The sequence below is a fragment of the Choloepus didactylus genome, chromosome 21 (genome assembly GCF_015220235.1).
Source record: "Choloepus didactylus isolate mChoDid1 chromosome 21, mChoDid1.pri, whole genome shotgun sequence".
In the NCBI taxonomy this organism is placed as follows: Eukaryota; Metazoa; Chordata; class Mammalia; order Pilosa; family Megalonychidae; genus Choloepus; species Choloepus didactylus.
Genome location: NC_051327.1, coordinates 42981684 through 42997890, shown reverse-complemented (window position 1 = coordinate 42997890; position 16207 = coordinate 42981684). Strand labels below are relative to the sequence as shown.

The 16207-nt window shown below is 47.1% G+C and overlaps 1 protein-coding gene across 1 annotated transcript in view; it reads left to right on the top strand.

The window, feature by feature from the left end:
* Positions 1-16207, top strand: part of XYLT1 (xylosyltransferase 1) — a 307917-nt gene that overhangs the window by 274521 nt on the left and 17189 nt on the right. The window contains exons 7-10 of the mRNA XM_037814247.1: positions 281-497; positions 3074-3250; positions 7714-7976; positions 14268-14463. Coding sequence (XP_037670175.1) covers positions 281-497; positions 3074-3250; positions 7714-7976; positions 14268-14463 — 853 coding nt within the window. The remainder of the gene's footprint in view (positions 1-280; positions 498-3073; positions 3251-7713; positions 7977-14267; positions 14464-16207) is intronic.

Below are 16207 nucleotides of genomic sequence, written 5' to 3'. Positions count from 1 at the left end.
AATGTAAAGTTCTCTAAAGAAGTAATTGCAGCAGGTGATCATTGTTGACTAACTGTGAGATCTTGGACAAGTACCCTAAACTCTCTGTGCCTCAGTTTCCTCATATTTAAAATGGGGTAATAATAGAACCTGCTCATAGGGATGTTGTGATGCTTTGCATGCCCAGGTGGTGCATAGTAAGTGCTCAGTAAACAGCATTGCTGCTGTGATGGTGCCATTTTGCCAGCAGAGCCCCCTCTTTCCGGGCACCTTTGGGCTAAGGGCTCTTTGTCTCTCCCAGGTTTATCCGGAAACAAGGCCTGGACCGGCTCTTCCTGGAGTGTGACGCCCACATGTGGCGCCTGGGGGACCGGCGGATCCCAGAGGGCATTGCCGTGGATGGTGGCTCTGATTGGTTCCTGCTGAACCGGAAGTTTGTGGAATATGTGACATTTTCCAAAGATGATCTGGTGACCAAGATGAAGCAATTCTACTCCTACACCCTGCTTCCTGCTGAGGTGAGCATCCAGAAAAAATTCCCCGAGAAAGGTAGGGGCTGGCTCTAGCCTTTGAAGAAAGCAGATGCTGAATTTTTGGCAAAATGATGCTCCCAAGCACCCATATGTAGATGGAGAACTGTGTCAGCCACCAGCATCCTGCTGTCACAGGAGGGCCCCTAGTCCCCATCCAGTCTGCACATGACATAGATGCACAGTGCTGCCACCAGCAATCCAAGAAGTGGGAAAGGCAACTCTTCCTCAAGATGTTTGACTCCCATGGGTCATAAAATCATCAGGATACGCTGATTTTGTTAGAATAAGATACTTTACTGCCATTTTCCAGAAAATTGTCATTTAAATAAAAATATACACACACACACACACATTATCTCCAATGGTGATGGCACTCCCTAGGGCTGTGCAGTGTGTAACCTGAACAGCTGTCTATGCCAGACCTTTTAGGACACACTCACATCATATTTTGCCAGATCATCCTCAGTTTTCCATCATGTGATAATCACCATTTCAGCATGGAGAATCCCTTTTCTCATTTTGAATATAGTTCTATCATTCACTGACAGAAAACAGCATTGGCTTCATCAGTCACACCCAGAAATTCCAGGGATCCCAGGGACAACCAGGATTCTGTGGGCCTGCGCTGGCCCCTACTGTATCAACAACCACTGTGGCCAAACACAGGCTTAGCATTTTCCCTTTGGCTTTGGAAAGTATTTGAAGAGTTCAGGGCAGCCCATGGCCACTTTTCAAACCCGAGAGTGGGAAGCTATTCTAAAACACCCCCAACGGCATCTAGAAATGGGTAGGAACCTAGTCCTGAAGTGTTGCCATGAACATGCCAGCAGCCTTCTTATCAGGTCTGGACTCAGAGATTCTAGATTCATCTCCTTAGCCTCCAGTTCACCTTCATCCTAACTTCCAGCCTCCAAAAACTCCTTAGCTGCTTGCATTTCGGTTGAGCCTGTGACACCTCTAATGAATTGTCCACTGTTCCTTTTCTGGCTGTGTCCCCAACTCTGGACCACCAGGGCTGTGTGTTTCTAGAGGCCAGACAAGACAGTATATCTCATTTAATGATTTGCACATTCCTCAGCAGTGGCTGGGGCACTGCCAAGCTCCAGGTAGGGCTGACTGCCCATGCCCCTCAAGAAGAATGATGGAGCTTGTTTTCACAAGGCCGGGTTTTATTATTCTGCACACATGTTAAGTAATCAGCTTTTAATCCTATTTCAGTCAAAATCACCTTTTCTCTCAATTCTGATAACCTCCTCATCCATTATCTTGCAGGGTATTTTTGTATCATTACGAAAGGATGCGGGGCAGTCAGTAATTGGGTATTTTCTTCCACTGCTTCATGGAGAATATGCACCTTTGTGGGCTTTTAGACCATTCAGGCTTAAAATTCAGATTCACTGGCGTGTCATTTAGTATCATCGGAAGGTCAGCAGGAAGTGGTGGATGGGGTCTTGTTTTACCCACTCACCTGTTAGAAGAGATTGTCAGGAAGTTTGTTTTTTTTTTTTAATTAAGATGCCCATCCCAACCCTGATGCATGGTGCTCTACAAAGCTCTGTGCACACTCTCTGCCCTTTGGCTGCCCCAACACACATGGACACACATGCTCCTGCCTCCCTGTTAGATCCTTTTCCCTCCCAGCATCTCTGTCCTGCCCACCTGACTCCCAGACCACTTCCAGGGAACTGATTTGGAAGGAATCTGAAAATTGTGCCCATACATTCATTTGTAACAGGCAGAAGCAGACACCCCCTCCCAAACTGCTTCCCCCAAGGAACAGGGAGGGAATGTATTTTCATGGTGTCTGAGATTGCTATAAAAAAAAGCGCCCCAACAGAAGTGACTATCTCTTTTTCTCTCCCCCTGGCATCTCCTGGAAGCCCCAACAATTACTTCTCCTCTTTGGTCTTCTTTTCACTCCTAACATTGTGTCTTTGTCAGATTCCTAGGAGAGGTTGGCCAAGGGTCTTTAGAGTTAGAGGAAAACAATGGCTCTTTGTTCAGCACCACGGACAGCGAACAGCCCCTTCCTTCCCCTCCCATGTTATGCTAGCCCTCTGAGGAATCTGGCCTCCCTCACCCAGGAGTGAAATTCCAGAGCATCTGTCTTTGTTACTAGGATATCTCAGACCTGAATGCCTTGGTTTCCAATATGGCTGTTTACAAAGCAAGAGCTTTTTTGATCCAAGGTTGTCTGGGATATTGTCCTGTATTGACATTCCTTGGGGGGACTGTCCTTTCTGATGAGCAGAAAGATGATGTCCTGGGTGATAAGGCATGTCTTGAAATCAGATTCTAGACTGCTGGGGAAAGACAGTTTAGGGAAGCACTCGAGCAGTAGACATTCAAGCAGAATTAAACCACTCTGGACAAAACATTCAGCTGTACGTTGAGTTGGACTGGACTGGCAGCTGACCCCGTTTGCAGGCAGAGAGAACAGATGAGTCTCCAGGAGAGCCCCTCCGCAGTTGGGTGGTCATGGGGAAGGACCCTCATCCCCACCCCAGCCCACTTAGAGGAGCCTGGGAGGGTCTCAAGCCGGGCCCCTCTCTCCCCTACAGTCCTTCTTCCACACGGTCCTGGAGAACAGCCCCTACTGTGACACTATGGTGGACAACAACCTGCGCATCACCAACTGGAACCGCAAGCTGGGCTGCAAGTGCCAGTACAAGCACATCGTGGACTGGTGCGGCTGCTCCCCCAATGACTTCAAGCCCCAGGACTTCCATCGCTTCCAGGTGAGCCTGCTGGCCCTGCCAAGACCCACCCCATGCATTTCCAGCAAACCTCTGCAGGCACCCAAGGCTAGGCCCGCAGGTTGTCTTATACCTTAGTCCCAGCCCTGGTTATTGATGATAATAATAACATCAACATTAGTCAACATGGATCAAGTACTTAATGCACACCAGGGCCGTTCTCACCACTTTGCCTAAGTGACTCAGTAAGCCCCCCACAGCAAGCTTAAAAGAAATGTATTATTAATATGAATATTATCATCATCATCACTCTTCCATTTTACAGATGGGGTAACTAAGGCACAGAAAGGTCAGCTTGTCCAAAACCACACAGCTAGTAATGGCAAAGCCTGTGTCCAACCCAAGTTGTCTGTTTCCAGAGACCACTTTCGTATCTACTTCTCTCTCTACTGCCTTGCAGGGAGAATCCCCTGAGATATTTGTTAAAGTTACATTTCTAGGTAGAAACTTTGACTATATCTGGGGCACAGTTTCTCAGCCTCAGCACTCTTGACATTTGGGGCTGGACACTTCTTGTCGTGGGGGGCTGTCCTGTGCTTTGTGGATGTTCAGCAGCATCGCTGGACTCCAGATGTCATTGACACTCACCTTTCCCCATTGTGACAACCAAAAATGTCTCCAGACATTGCCTGAAGTCCCCTGGGTGGGGGCACATTCACCCTGGTTGAGAACCACCAATCTATGGCGAGGTCTGGGAATTTGTGTTTTTAATATATTACACATCAGGAAGTTCTGATGAACCACCGGGTTGGGAAACCCTTGCACCCTGTGAACTCAAAGGATTAATAAGAGGTGGAATCATTAGTACCTTCACAGTTGTTTCTGCACAGCCTAGCAATTTACAATTCTGGGGAGAGCAGAGGTAGAAGTGATATATGTGCATCTGCGTCCCAGGAGCCCCGAGGGTGCCTCAGCCCTGTGGGTCCTATTCTGGACAGCAAACTCCTTCCCTCCGCTATGAGCACCTCTTCTCACCCCCTCCCTGCCAAAACCATGGCTGAGAGGCCGGGGGGCTCTCTGAGCTTCTTCCTCCAGTTCCTCTCTGCACGCCAAGAGCAAGACAGGACACCAAGAAACAATTAAACAAATCGCTTTGAGATCAGTAGAGCCACCATGTGGAGATGGAGTACTGCTTCCAGAACTTCTAACACAGAGGGAGGGTGAAGAAAACAGTTCTAGGCTAACCCAGCCCTTGAAGTGCTTCTACCGCCTCACTCTGGCATAGAACTGGAAAGTCCAGGGGAGGACACGAGCTGCCTGCACGGAGCTTCCGGTCCCTTCACCTTGCTCCTCAGTTGTGGTCCATGGACGGCAGCATCAGCATCCCCAGATCCTGCTGGAAAAGCAGACTCTCAGGCCCATTACAAACCCCTTGAGTCAAATCTTCATATTAACAAGACCCCCAGGTAACTTGGATGCTATTTGTGCTCGGGAAGTTTTGAGTTGGGGTATCTGCTCTGTACCAGGCTGTGTGCCAAGCCCTCAGCGGGCACTGTCTTCTCTGTGGTTGATATATTTCTCCATTGTACAGGTGGGGAAACTGAGGCATGGACCTGTGAACTTCCGTGCCTGGGGCCACAGGGCTAGTTAAGTGGTAGGACTGGGAGTCCCACCCAGGTGTTTCTGGTTTCAGAGCTCAGGCTGTTCCTAGCAGACCGTACTGCCACCCTGGTTTCATATCCTTACCAGGTACAGACGAAACAGCAGGTTTCCAGCCTGTCGTTTATATTCTTCTCAGGGTTTCCAGCCAGCAGTCTTTAGCCATCACGAGCAGTTGCTACAACAAGTCTCTGTGTCAGCCTGTTTTGATGGCAGATCAAGAGCTACCCAGGGACTTCTCAAACCCATGTAAATTTAGGCACAGACTTGGGTGACATTTTAGCTCTTCATTGTCCAGGCAGAAAAGTTCCACTAAGAAGAAAGAGGGTGGTCACGGGGGAATGTTTGACCTATTCAAATGAAATCCCACCTTTGCAGAGGAGCAGCCATTGCACTTGCTGCAAAGGGCCTTCATCATTTAGCACAAAGATCCCGGAGCCTCTCGTGCCTGCTCCTGGGTGGCCACATTTGTATTCCAGCCTCAGCACTCTGGGGCCAGCGTGGTCTCTGGTAAAGACTGTTCACACGGAGGCCCAAGTCATCTGCTCACAGAAACTTCTTTCACAGTAAACAAAGATCAAGAATGTTCCCCGACGTCTAGAATCAAGCAACGGCTGCCTGCAAGGAACTCGGAGTTCTTGTTCGAAGAACTCCAAGGAAGAGAATGATAAATATAGCAACATGCCCTTTTAAAAGATCCAACTGTGATCAGAGAATCACAGATGGAGAAAGGAGTCTGCCCTGCCTTGGCGTCCAGTCCTCTGCCTTCCAGAAAAAGAGGGCTTATAAGCCCCTCAGGCAGACAGTAGCAGGTTTAGGGGGTAGAGTTAATAGTCACATGATAATAGCAGCTAGCACTGGGTGCCAGGCACTAGCCAAGCCCCCATGGACTCTTCACAACGTGGTATTACTGTACCCATTTTAAGGAGGAAGAAGCTGAGGCTCAGAGAGCTTAAATGACTTGCCCAAAGACACACAGCCAGAAAGTAGCAGAATGAGGATTCTACCTAAGGGTTCTGACTCCTTGAAGCTGCTCTAAGGGAAACAAGCTGACACCTCCACCACTGGTGTGGAGGGGTGACCTGAAGGGCCGAGAAAGCAGAGAGGTTATGGGATGTTTAGAGCAAGGCAAGGGGTGTTTATTATCAGGGGCTCCTGGTTTACTCCACTAGGGGATTGATCCTAAGGTGATGCAGTAGAGAGAGCTTGGGTTTGGGAATCATCAGATGTGGGTTCGAATTTTCCCTTTGCCACTTATGGCTTGGTGAGTTTGTATGTATCACGATCCCCCTTCTGAGCCTCAGTTTCCTCTTTGGAGGCTCTGTGAAATGGGAATAATAATGTCAGCCTTGTAGAGTTGTTGGGGGATTAGAATGAACATACTCATTTTATGTTACTATGTTAATAACTCTAATCATAAACGCTGTGCCTGCTGTATAGTATGGGTTCAGAAATTATCTTCATTATTGTTATTGATGCACAGAAGGGAAAAGAGGGCTGGGCCCAAATTTAAGTCAATTTTAACACTAGACCATAAACTCTTCAAGGGAAAGAGCTCGTATTCGACTTGTTTCCATAGCCCCCAACCGGAGGCCAGCAAATCATGACTCACGGGCCAAATGCAGCTCCCTGTCTGCTTTTGTAAATAAATTTTTATTGGCACATGGCCACACCCATCCATCTACTCCTTTGTCTTTGGTTGCTTTTGCACTACAACAGAAGACTTGAGTGGTTGCCAAGCTGCAAATATTCACTATCTAGCCCTCTCCTGAAAATGTTTGTTGAACTCTGTCCTAGACCACAGTGTAAGATTTGGTGGATAACTAGTGTTCAGTGTTTTATTTCCTTGACCCTCAATCCTGAATCTAAATCCCAGCTCTGCCACTGACTTGCTGTGTGGGCTTGGTCAAGTCTCTTCCCCTCTCTGAGCCAAAGTTTCCTTAAGAACTTGCCTTACATCCATGGTCCTCCAACACTGGGAAGCTTGTTTTGGATTCAGATTCCTGAATCTCACCCCCACAGATTTTGAGTTAGTAGTTTGGAAGGGCCCTAGAATCTGAATTTTCAAAAGCTCCCCATGTGACTCTGTCGTGCAACCAGCTCTGATGTCACATGCATTGTCCTCAAACTTCAGTGAGCAAATGAATCGCTTGGCGATTCCTGGGATTCTATTTCAATGAATTGGATAGATTCAGCAACTCAAAAGATTCCTGAGATTCTGATTCAACAAATCTAGGTTGTTGCTTGGGAGTCTGCAAGTCAGCTGCAAAGCCAGGGAGGCAATAGGGAATGGTGGTGACTGTGGCTGCCTGAAGAACCCAAGCCCCATCTAAAGGGGCAGACACTATTCAGCGTTAACCAATTGTTACCATCGTAGGAATGAAGTTACCAGATCTATTTCTTTTTAAAGGGAAGCCAGAAAATGATTCCATGCACTCCCATTTTTTAAATGTTGCCAGCTAATTCATTTTTAAAACACTCTGCAGGCTGTATTTGCCCTGGATTGCTAGTCTGTTACCTCTCACTAAATGATTGCTGATAGCCATCCCGGTTAGAAACATCAAAGCTCTGATTTATTTAACAAATGCCAAAATGTGCTTACCAAGTGCCAGCCATTGCTTTAAATGCTTTGCAAATATTAACTAGTTCAGTCCTCCCAACACCCATATGATCATCTCCAGTTTATAGACGAGGAAACTGAGAGCAGAGAGGTTAATAAGCATCCAAGCAGGAATCTGAGCCCAGGCAGGCTGGCTCCAGGGTCTTGCCCCTCACCACAGGGATGTGCCATTAGGGACCTGCCCCCACCTCATGCTGACCTCTTCTTTTCTGTCGCCTGAGCACAGCAGACAGCACGGCCCACCTTCTTTGCCCGCAAGTTCGAAGCCGTGGTGAATCAGGAAATCATCGGGCAGCTGGACTATTACCTGTATGGGAACTACCCCGCGGGCACCCCGGGCCTCCGCTCCTACTGGGAGAACGTCTACGATGAGCCCGACGGCGTCCACAGCCTGAGCGACGTGGCACTCACCCTGTACCACTCCTTCGCCCGCCTGGGCCTGCAGCGGGCCGAGACGTCGCTCCACACGGACGGGGAGAACAGCTGCCGGTGAGCCCAGGGAGGGCGCGGGGCGCGCGGGGAGCAGGGGCCCGGGCACCTGGAACGAGGTCACCGGAGCCAAACTCGGTCCTTCACTTTTTTAGGGGCTGCCATTCCGCTGTGTGTTTCACCCTCTCTTTAACGCAATCATCCCGGCGTTGCCCAGTCTCAGCTTAACCGCACGCTTTGCTTTAATTGTTGCTTTTTCCAAATAACCACGTCTGACATTTACCTGGTTGTTTTCTTTCAGGTTGACTCCTTTTGTGTTAACAATATATATTTTAGAAGGAAATTTTGCTACTGTATTATGTGATAGTGTTTGTCTTAAATGGAAAGTGACTGTGAAAACACACAACTAATTTTTATGATGGAAAGTCTCAAATATAAATGACAGAGAGAGAAGAAGGCAGCCCCATGTGCCCATCACCCAGCCCCAGCAGTTTCTAATTCCTGGCCCTTCTGGTTTCATCTTCACTTTCACCCCCTTCTCGCCTCCTCCCTGATCAAGTTTAAAGCAAATCCTGGATAGCATATGATTTCAGCCATAAATATTTTGCTATGTATCTCTAAAAAGTAAGGGCTCCTTTTTAAAACATAACCATAAGTCCATTATCACACCTAAAAATGCACACACACACACACACACACACACACACACACATCTTTTAAATGGAGAACTATTGACCATGTGCAGGTGCCACTTAGACTCATCTCACCTACCACTAGCAGCTCTGAGTTGACACTTTGGGGAAGAATGTTCTAGAATATATGGGAAGAAGAGGAAACGGTGAGGAAATAATTCACCATCATCTCTTTCCCCACCCTCCCTTCTCCTAAGCCAGCCAGCCCCTTTCACGTTGTGCCTTTCTTTCTGGTCTCTGGCAAGAGGCGTTGCAGATATTTACATAATTGCAACTAGAATCTGGTATCCTGTTTTGATCACTTGGCATTATAATATTAGCACCCGCACACCCACACCCCCTTCCCCATGCTGCTCTGTGGTTTCCATAATGATGATGATCCTTTTTTATGCTGCTAGTACTCCATTGAGCAGAAATTCCAGAGTTTGCTTAATCCGGTTCTTTAGTGTTGCTATTGTCAGTAATGTGCTATTGTAAATAATGTTCTGATGACTGTCTTTTTGCAGAAAGCCTTTATTTTTTTCCCCTGCTCTTTCCTGATTATTTCCTTAGGATGGATACCCAGAAGTGCCTCTAATCACTGTCCTTCTCTTTCTGTTCTCCTGTCTCCTCCCACCACCTCCCCATTTTAATAACAAAGTAAATTCTTTTTTGTGTGTGTGATTTTTGAGGTTTTTTTGAGCATCAGTCTCTCTCCACTCTGCCTTCCCCTGTGAGCCCCTGCTTAGTCCCTCTTTTCCTTCTCAGGAAGGGAAGGGGAGAAGGAAGGAACTCTTTTGTTCCCTAAAACTCGGAAAACACAAGCAGGTTTCCATCCATTGCCTCATAACATAGCTAGCCGGGTTTCTGCAGGGCTGCAGCAATTTTTCATTATGTCTTCACACCCCCAGACTTCTCTCCCTACACATTCTGATTTAGTTTAAAGGTAAACAAGTGCAGGTTGGGAACCGTAGATCTGCAGTTAGAATCTTAATTCTGCTTAATAGTTGGTGACCTTGGGCATGTCACTTAATCTCTCTGAGCCTCAGTTTCCTCATCTGTAAAATAGGAATACTAATACTTCATAAGGTATTATGAGATTTAAAGAAGATAATCCCCAAAAAATACCACATGAATTATGTGTTATCCCCATTTTAACAGTGTTTTATATACTAAGTGCTTAAGAAGGGTGCATGTCACTCGTGGTATCTTAGCTGCCATTATTAAGCCCCAGAAAGCAATCAACGTGAAGCTACTGTGTGAGATACGTGCCCCTTAGCTGATTATATGTACCACTCACTGCCCTCTCACTATGCTCTTTGCTTGTCACCCCCACTGTCACTGCTCGGCCAACTCTTTGCCAGTCTGCAAGGACCATCTCAACTGTAGACTCCCTGTGAAGCTTTTTAAGAGCTCCCTCTGAGAGCCCTGCTCCCACCCTCTGCCAAGTTGCAGGTAGCTCTGGGACTCCACCGCCAACACTCCCCACTGCACGTGGCAATAGTACCTGGTGGAGGTCTTCGGCGAGGGTTTCTCCCCCCTACCTTTCCAGAAGCAGGATCCGTGCACAAACCCCCAGCATGGAGCACAGTGCCTGATGCTTTACGAGAATGTCATTCAAGAATAGTTTTAATCACAGCCTTCATAGGTAAATGATTTTATAGGAAATTCAAAAAGACACTCCCAGTTTATTTAGAGTTGTTGAAATTTTCTCCTGGTCCTTGTTGGTGAGTTAAGAAAGCCATCACTACCTCGGGCCTGGAATCCTTTCACTTCTACTTCACTTTTTTTATTGCAATGGAAGCATCATGCAGTGCTTTGGGAAAAGTGGATATATTTATGAATACGAACTTGCAAATAGGTCAGGACAAAGAACCCTTATCCCAAAAGGCAAAAGAAAGTGAATTCCCATCCCCGGGGTATCTAGGGAAAAAGTGAAGAATTTATTTGAAGAGTCTCATTTTATCTGGGCAGTCCATGCAAATTGTGCCTTTTCAGTCTATAGGATCATCTTTTATAAAAATGTTTATTGATATTTTTCTCATCATAAGTAACATATGCTCACGGGAGTAATTTTTGAAATGGCAGATTGAGAGAAGAAGAAAATAAAGTTGGCTTGCGATCCACCACCACCCAGAGATAAGGACTGTCAGTCTTTTATTTGGGGTCCTAAAATTCAGGTGCCCTCTGGGGTCAGGCAAGCTGTGTGAATCAGCCAGTGCTGGCTCCTGCTGGGTGGGCAGACCTCGCTATCTGGGGCACCCAGCCCCATCAGGGCTGACTCCCAGCACTCTCCTGCCCTGTGGGATTGCAAGCTCAGAATTTCCAAACCTCCTGACTTTTCAACAGAAATCAGAAATCCAGACTTTTATGTGAACCTCCTAATTTTTCAAAACTCAAATTATTGAAATAAGAAAAAAAACACCTTTTGGCCAAATGAATGCGTCTGTGGCACTCTGTAGATTATATTGTTTTGCCTCTTGACTTTTTTTTCTCTTTGTACAGAAGTAACAGTTTTAACTATTTAAGTATCAAATACAGTCGAGAGAGGCACCAGAGGACTTTGTGTTCAGTCCTGCATGATGTGCCCCCAATGTCCATTAGGAGCTCAGGGTTCAATGCAAATCATTCTAGAAAAGGTCTTTGCAAGGAAAGGCCTCCGTTAACTCACTCATTCACTAATTAGTAAGTGCTGACTGAGCCTCTGTCACATGCCAGGCTCTGTGCTAGGCTCCGGGCTCACAGCCACAACCCAGCCAGACCACAGGGCCCTGAACTCTAGACGCTCACATTCCAGTGTGAAGACAGGGTACCTGAGCACCAAAGATCATTAGGGATAAATGCTCTGCAGAGAATGAGGGTACAGTCCCATGATAGAAGATTAGTGAGACTTAAGATTGAGCAGTCAAGGAATTGCTCTCTGGGGTGACAACACTGAAGCAAAACGGTAAGACAGAGCTGGCTGTGCAATCATAGGAAAAGAGCATTCCCAGCAGAAAGATCCTTTGCAAAGGCCCTGAGGCAGAAAGGAACTTGGCATGTTCAAGAATCCAAAATAAAGCCTGAGTGGCCAGACAATGGTAGGTCAGGGCAGAAGGAAACAAGATGAGGCTAGAGAGGGAGGCAGGACTTTGTAAACTTTGGATTTTATTGCAAGCATTAAACAAAGCCGTTTGTGGTATTTAAATAGGAGACATATCTAATCCGATTACTTTTGTAAGACTCAAGTAAGGCAGCTCTTGCAACAGTCCAGGTAAGGAACGATGGGGGCTTGGACCAGTGCAGAAGGAGATTTTCCAATGCAGAGGTGACAATTTCTTGAGCGTAGGTGAGGAAAGCAGTCAATCAAAGATTAACTCCTAGATTTCTGGAGTGCTTGATCATCACTTGTTTACTTGCCCCTTAGCTAGATTCGATACAATTGGCCATTCTCTTTTTGAAATACTTTCTTCTTTTGGCTCCCATTACAACAAGCTCTCCTGCTTTTATTCCACCCTCACCAGCCCCACCCACCTTACAAAACAAACATGAATGATGTATTGCTTATCTTTCACCACAATGATGCTGTGTAACAAGCAACCCCAAAATCTGTGATTTGAAATGACAAACATTTACTTGATGCTCAGGTTTGCCAATCAGCTGGGCAGTTGACCTGGTCTCGGGTGGCCTCACTCCTGCAAGTGCAGTCAGCCATGGGTGAGGAGAGTGGCTCTGTTGATCTTGGCTGGCAGTTGGCTGGCTGCTGGCTGATCTAGAATGGCTTCGGCTGGAACAACTGGGGTGGCTCAGCTCTGCCCCAAGGGTCTCAACTTCCAGCAGCCTAGTTTGGGCCTGTTCTCACAGTGTTCACAAAAGAGCAAGAAAGCAAGAGTGGAAATGCACAAGGCTCCTTAAGGACCCAGGCTGAGAACTGGTTTGGCCTTCCTTCTACCACATTCTGTTGTCCAGGCAAATTGTAGGGCCAGCCCAGATTCAAGAAGCGGGAAGCCAGACTCTGCCTCTTTGGTGCAAGGAGAACCGCAAATTCATGTGGAAAAGAGCATGAATACAGGAGGGGTAAAGAATCAGAGACACTGATGCAGACAGCCACACACAGTTACTCTTCTACAATTCTGTATCATCCACTACAGCAGAGCAACCACAGGTGTCTTCAATTTAAATAAAATTAAATAGAATCTAAAATTCACTGATTCGGTTCTGCTAGCCACGTTTCAAGTGATCGATTGCCACCTGTGGCTGGCAGCCACCATATTGGACAGTGCAGATATAAAACATTTCCATCGTTGCTGGCAGTTCTGTTGAACAGCACGGCCTAGAAGTTGCTACAGTGTCACAGCAACAGAACAGGAGATTGGGGACAGGGGGCAGTGTCCTCTCCCAAAGTCCAGGCCCAAGGTGGGTTTCCATGGGCCATGAATGCCCCGTGAGCAATCCGAACGCAGCGCCAGCTTCTTTCCCAGAGCCCCTGAGGCAGCTCAGTAACAAGGCAGTGATTTCAGGGGCTGTGTAAACATGGGAAGGAGCTTCCCTCACCATTATAATTGGACATAAAGACTTAGACTCCGGATTGGGACCAGAGGGAAGGCTGCGTTTAGCTGAGGCAGGACAGTGATTTGTGGAACGCTGTTATTAAGGAGCCACAAGCATCCTCTGGGTGCTGTACAATTTACACATCACAGAAGCAAGCAGCCTTTTATTTTGCAAGTAGAAAAGACAGTGAGCTGGGTTTTTCCACCACTGCATCGTCCTGTGCTCTCTGCCCCTTCCTCTCCTCTGCTTAGCTTCCCTGCCCCTTGCAGCCAGCTAACCTTTCAGGATCAAAGACATGCCTTCTAGAACAATGAGCTACCTGTTTATGTTTTTACCTGTGAGATTGGCAGTTTTTTAAAGGTAATACTCAGGTTGATGGTAAGAAGGACAGCGAGAGTGGAAGTCAGTGCATCCATTCTGGTAGAATCGGGTGGCATGCATGAAGACAGCCTCTTGGAGATTAAAGAGAGACAGATGTTCCAGAAAACAGTTTTGTTCAAGGATATTCAATGCAGCATTGTTTATAATGGCAAAAAATTAGAAAAAACAGTTAAACATCCATTGATGCTCGATAAAATATGGTTTATAGACAGCACAATACTGAGCATTCATACCACACAATCGTATTTCCAGAGGCTGTTCAAACACGTGTGATAGTACTCAGGAAATGCTTTTAAGCAAAAGCAAGATATGTGCCAGTATATATATTATTATCCTAACCATGTGATATTTGTGCATATATATGCAGAGAAAAAAGGACTGGAAGCAAATATGCCTGTGCTATGGCTTGCCCACCATTGTCGCCTCCCAGTACCCAGCACCAGGGAGACGCGATAAGTATCTGGTGGCTGACATTATCTATGGGAAGGGGGATCAAGTTATTTTTAGTTTCTTTATTGTACTTTCCCACAATCAGGATGTTTTATGTTTGTAATCAGCAAGAGTTATTAAAAGTTATTGAAAGGGAGCAGCTTTCAAACCAACGCAAAGGAATATAGGAGTGTTGGATAAAAGGAAGAACTCGAATGGAGTCTGTTTCAGGAACAGGTCTGCCACACGATGGGGGTGTGAGTCGGAGAAGCCCCTTTGTCTTCCTCCACACCTCAGGCCCTAACCCAGGAGCATGCGTGAGACTGTGCATGTTTTTCAGGTACTACCCAATGGGCCACCCGGCTTCTGTCCACTTCTACTTCCTTGCCGACCGCTTCCAGGGCTTTCTGATCAAGCATCATGCTACCAATCTGGCCGTGAGCAAACTCGAGACCCTGGAGACATGGGTGATGCCGAAGAAAGTCTTCAAAATCGCGAGCCCGCCCAGCGACTTTGGGAGACTTCAGTTTTCCGAGGTAAGAGGCCAGATGCTGTCACCTTCGTTTCCTCTCGTAAGTCCTCCTTGCTGGCTTCTGCTCCACTATCTGGCACGTTGTAGTTGGAGATGGAAGAGAAGGGCACCTGGGGAGTTCCCCAAGACACATATCAAAGATGAGCTCACCCTGTGCTGGAGAAGGTTCTCCCACCCTGAACACTGGAACCAGAGCCGTAAGCAAGGCAGAAAGAGAGAGACAGTGGAGTATTTATCATCAGGGGACCAAATCAAACTGAAGCCTTGGTCTGTCTCTTCTAGTGGAATAGCTGCTCTTTTTAATTTCTTATCTTAGCCAGTGACTCCTCCTAAACCTGTGTTAGTAATAGACTAGGAACAAACCAGTTTCCTAATGAACTAGTGTCATTAGCCCAGGTTTCAGGTTGGAGAACTGAGGTCCATAGAGATCCAGTGATTTCTTGGATCAGAGCTAAAGAACCCAGGTCTCTTTGGCCGCAAATCTCCCTGTCCTATTACAGGACTTATCTCAACCTAAGCTCCAGGTCAGTAGTTGAATGGAGGAAAGATGGGTGGTGGATGGATGGACGCATGGGTCCACAGAACAGTTTCCTCAGCCTAGTACAGCACCAGCTTTCAGTTATTTTCCTGGCTGGGGACATGGATTTACCCAGCACCTCCCTAGTGACATCACTGCTGCCTGCAGTCCCATAAGGCCCTGCCTGTTCTGGCCTCTGTCTACTTCTCCGGCCTCATCCAGGCCACTCTCCTCCTCACTCACACTTCTCCTGTCTTTGTCAAATGTGCCAAGCTTGTTTCTGCCTTTCCCTGAGTGTTCACATCCCTCTCTTCTTTGTCATTCCAAGCTCGTTCCAAAGGATCCTTCCGAGAAGCCTTCCCAGGCATGGTAGCTGCATTCCATGCCCCACGCTTCTCTATTTCGTTGTTGATTTTCTTAGCCTTTACCATCTACAGTTTTCTTGTTTGTCTGTTTGATCACTTGCTGATTGTCCACGAGAGAGCTGGGACTACGTCTCTCCCATTCGCTGCTGCATCCCCCACCCATAGAAGAGTGCATAGCATTTGTAGATGCTGAAGGATATTTTTGAATGAATGAGTGAATACGTTTGGGTCATGATGCTAGAAGGAAGGAGAAGCATGATCAAGCCTGGTAGGGGTTGCCCACACAGAACTCCAGCACCTGATTTCTGCCTTCTCCACATCAGTAAGTAGCTGAGAAGGTGATCTATCCCTGGAGTGCGGGCCTTTTTTCCCGAAGAGTTTGGCTGCTGGGTTAGGAATGAAGAGTCTGATTCTAAAAGATGGAGGATCCTGAAGGGCTAGAGTCAGGGGAGAGTGTCCCACCTGTTTATATTTTCCTTGCCAGACCCTCTCCAGCCCTAGATGCCCCTGCCTGTGACTGACCTATGCCCTACTGAATCCCATGTGGAACAGGTCATGAATGGGAGTCTTCTTATTAAGCCGCTATTTTCAATTAAGGCTCCAAATGGATTAGCTGGGATTGAGCTGCCATGAGAGCCCATTCCATGAGTTAGCAGCATTGGGGGCAATTAGATGCTGTCCCCATTGGATTCTGTGCTGGGGGTCCCCAGCAGCCAACTGTAGAGTTCAGTGCCCATCAAAGACATGGATGCCTGGTGACTGAGCTCTCCCGGCTTATCAGGCTACTGTTGGGTGACTAGGAGCCTCTGGCAGTGTCAAACGATGTTGCCCACTCTATAGTTAGTGATTTTCAAGGGTTCCTGCCC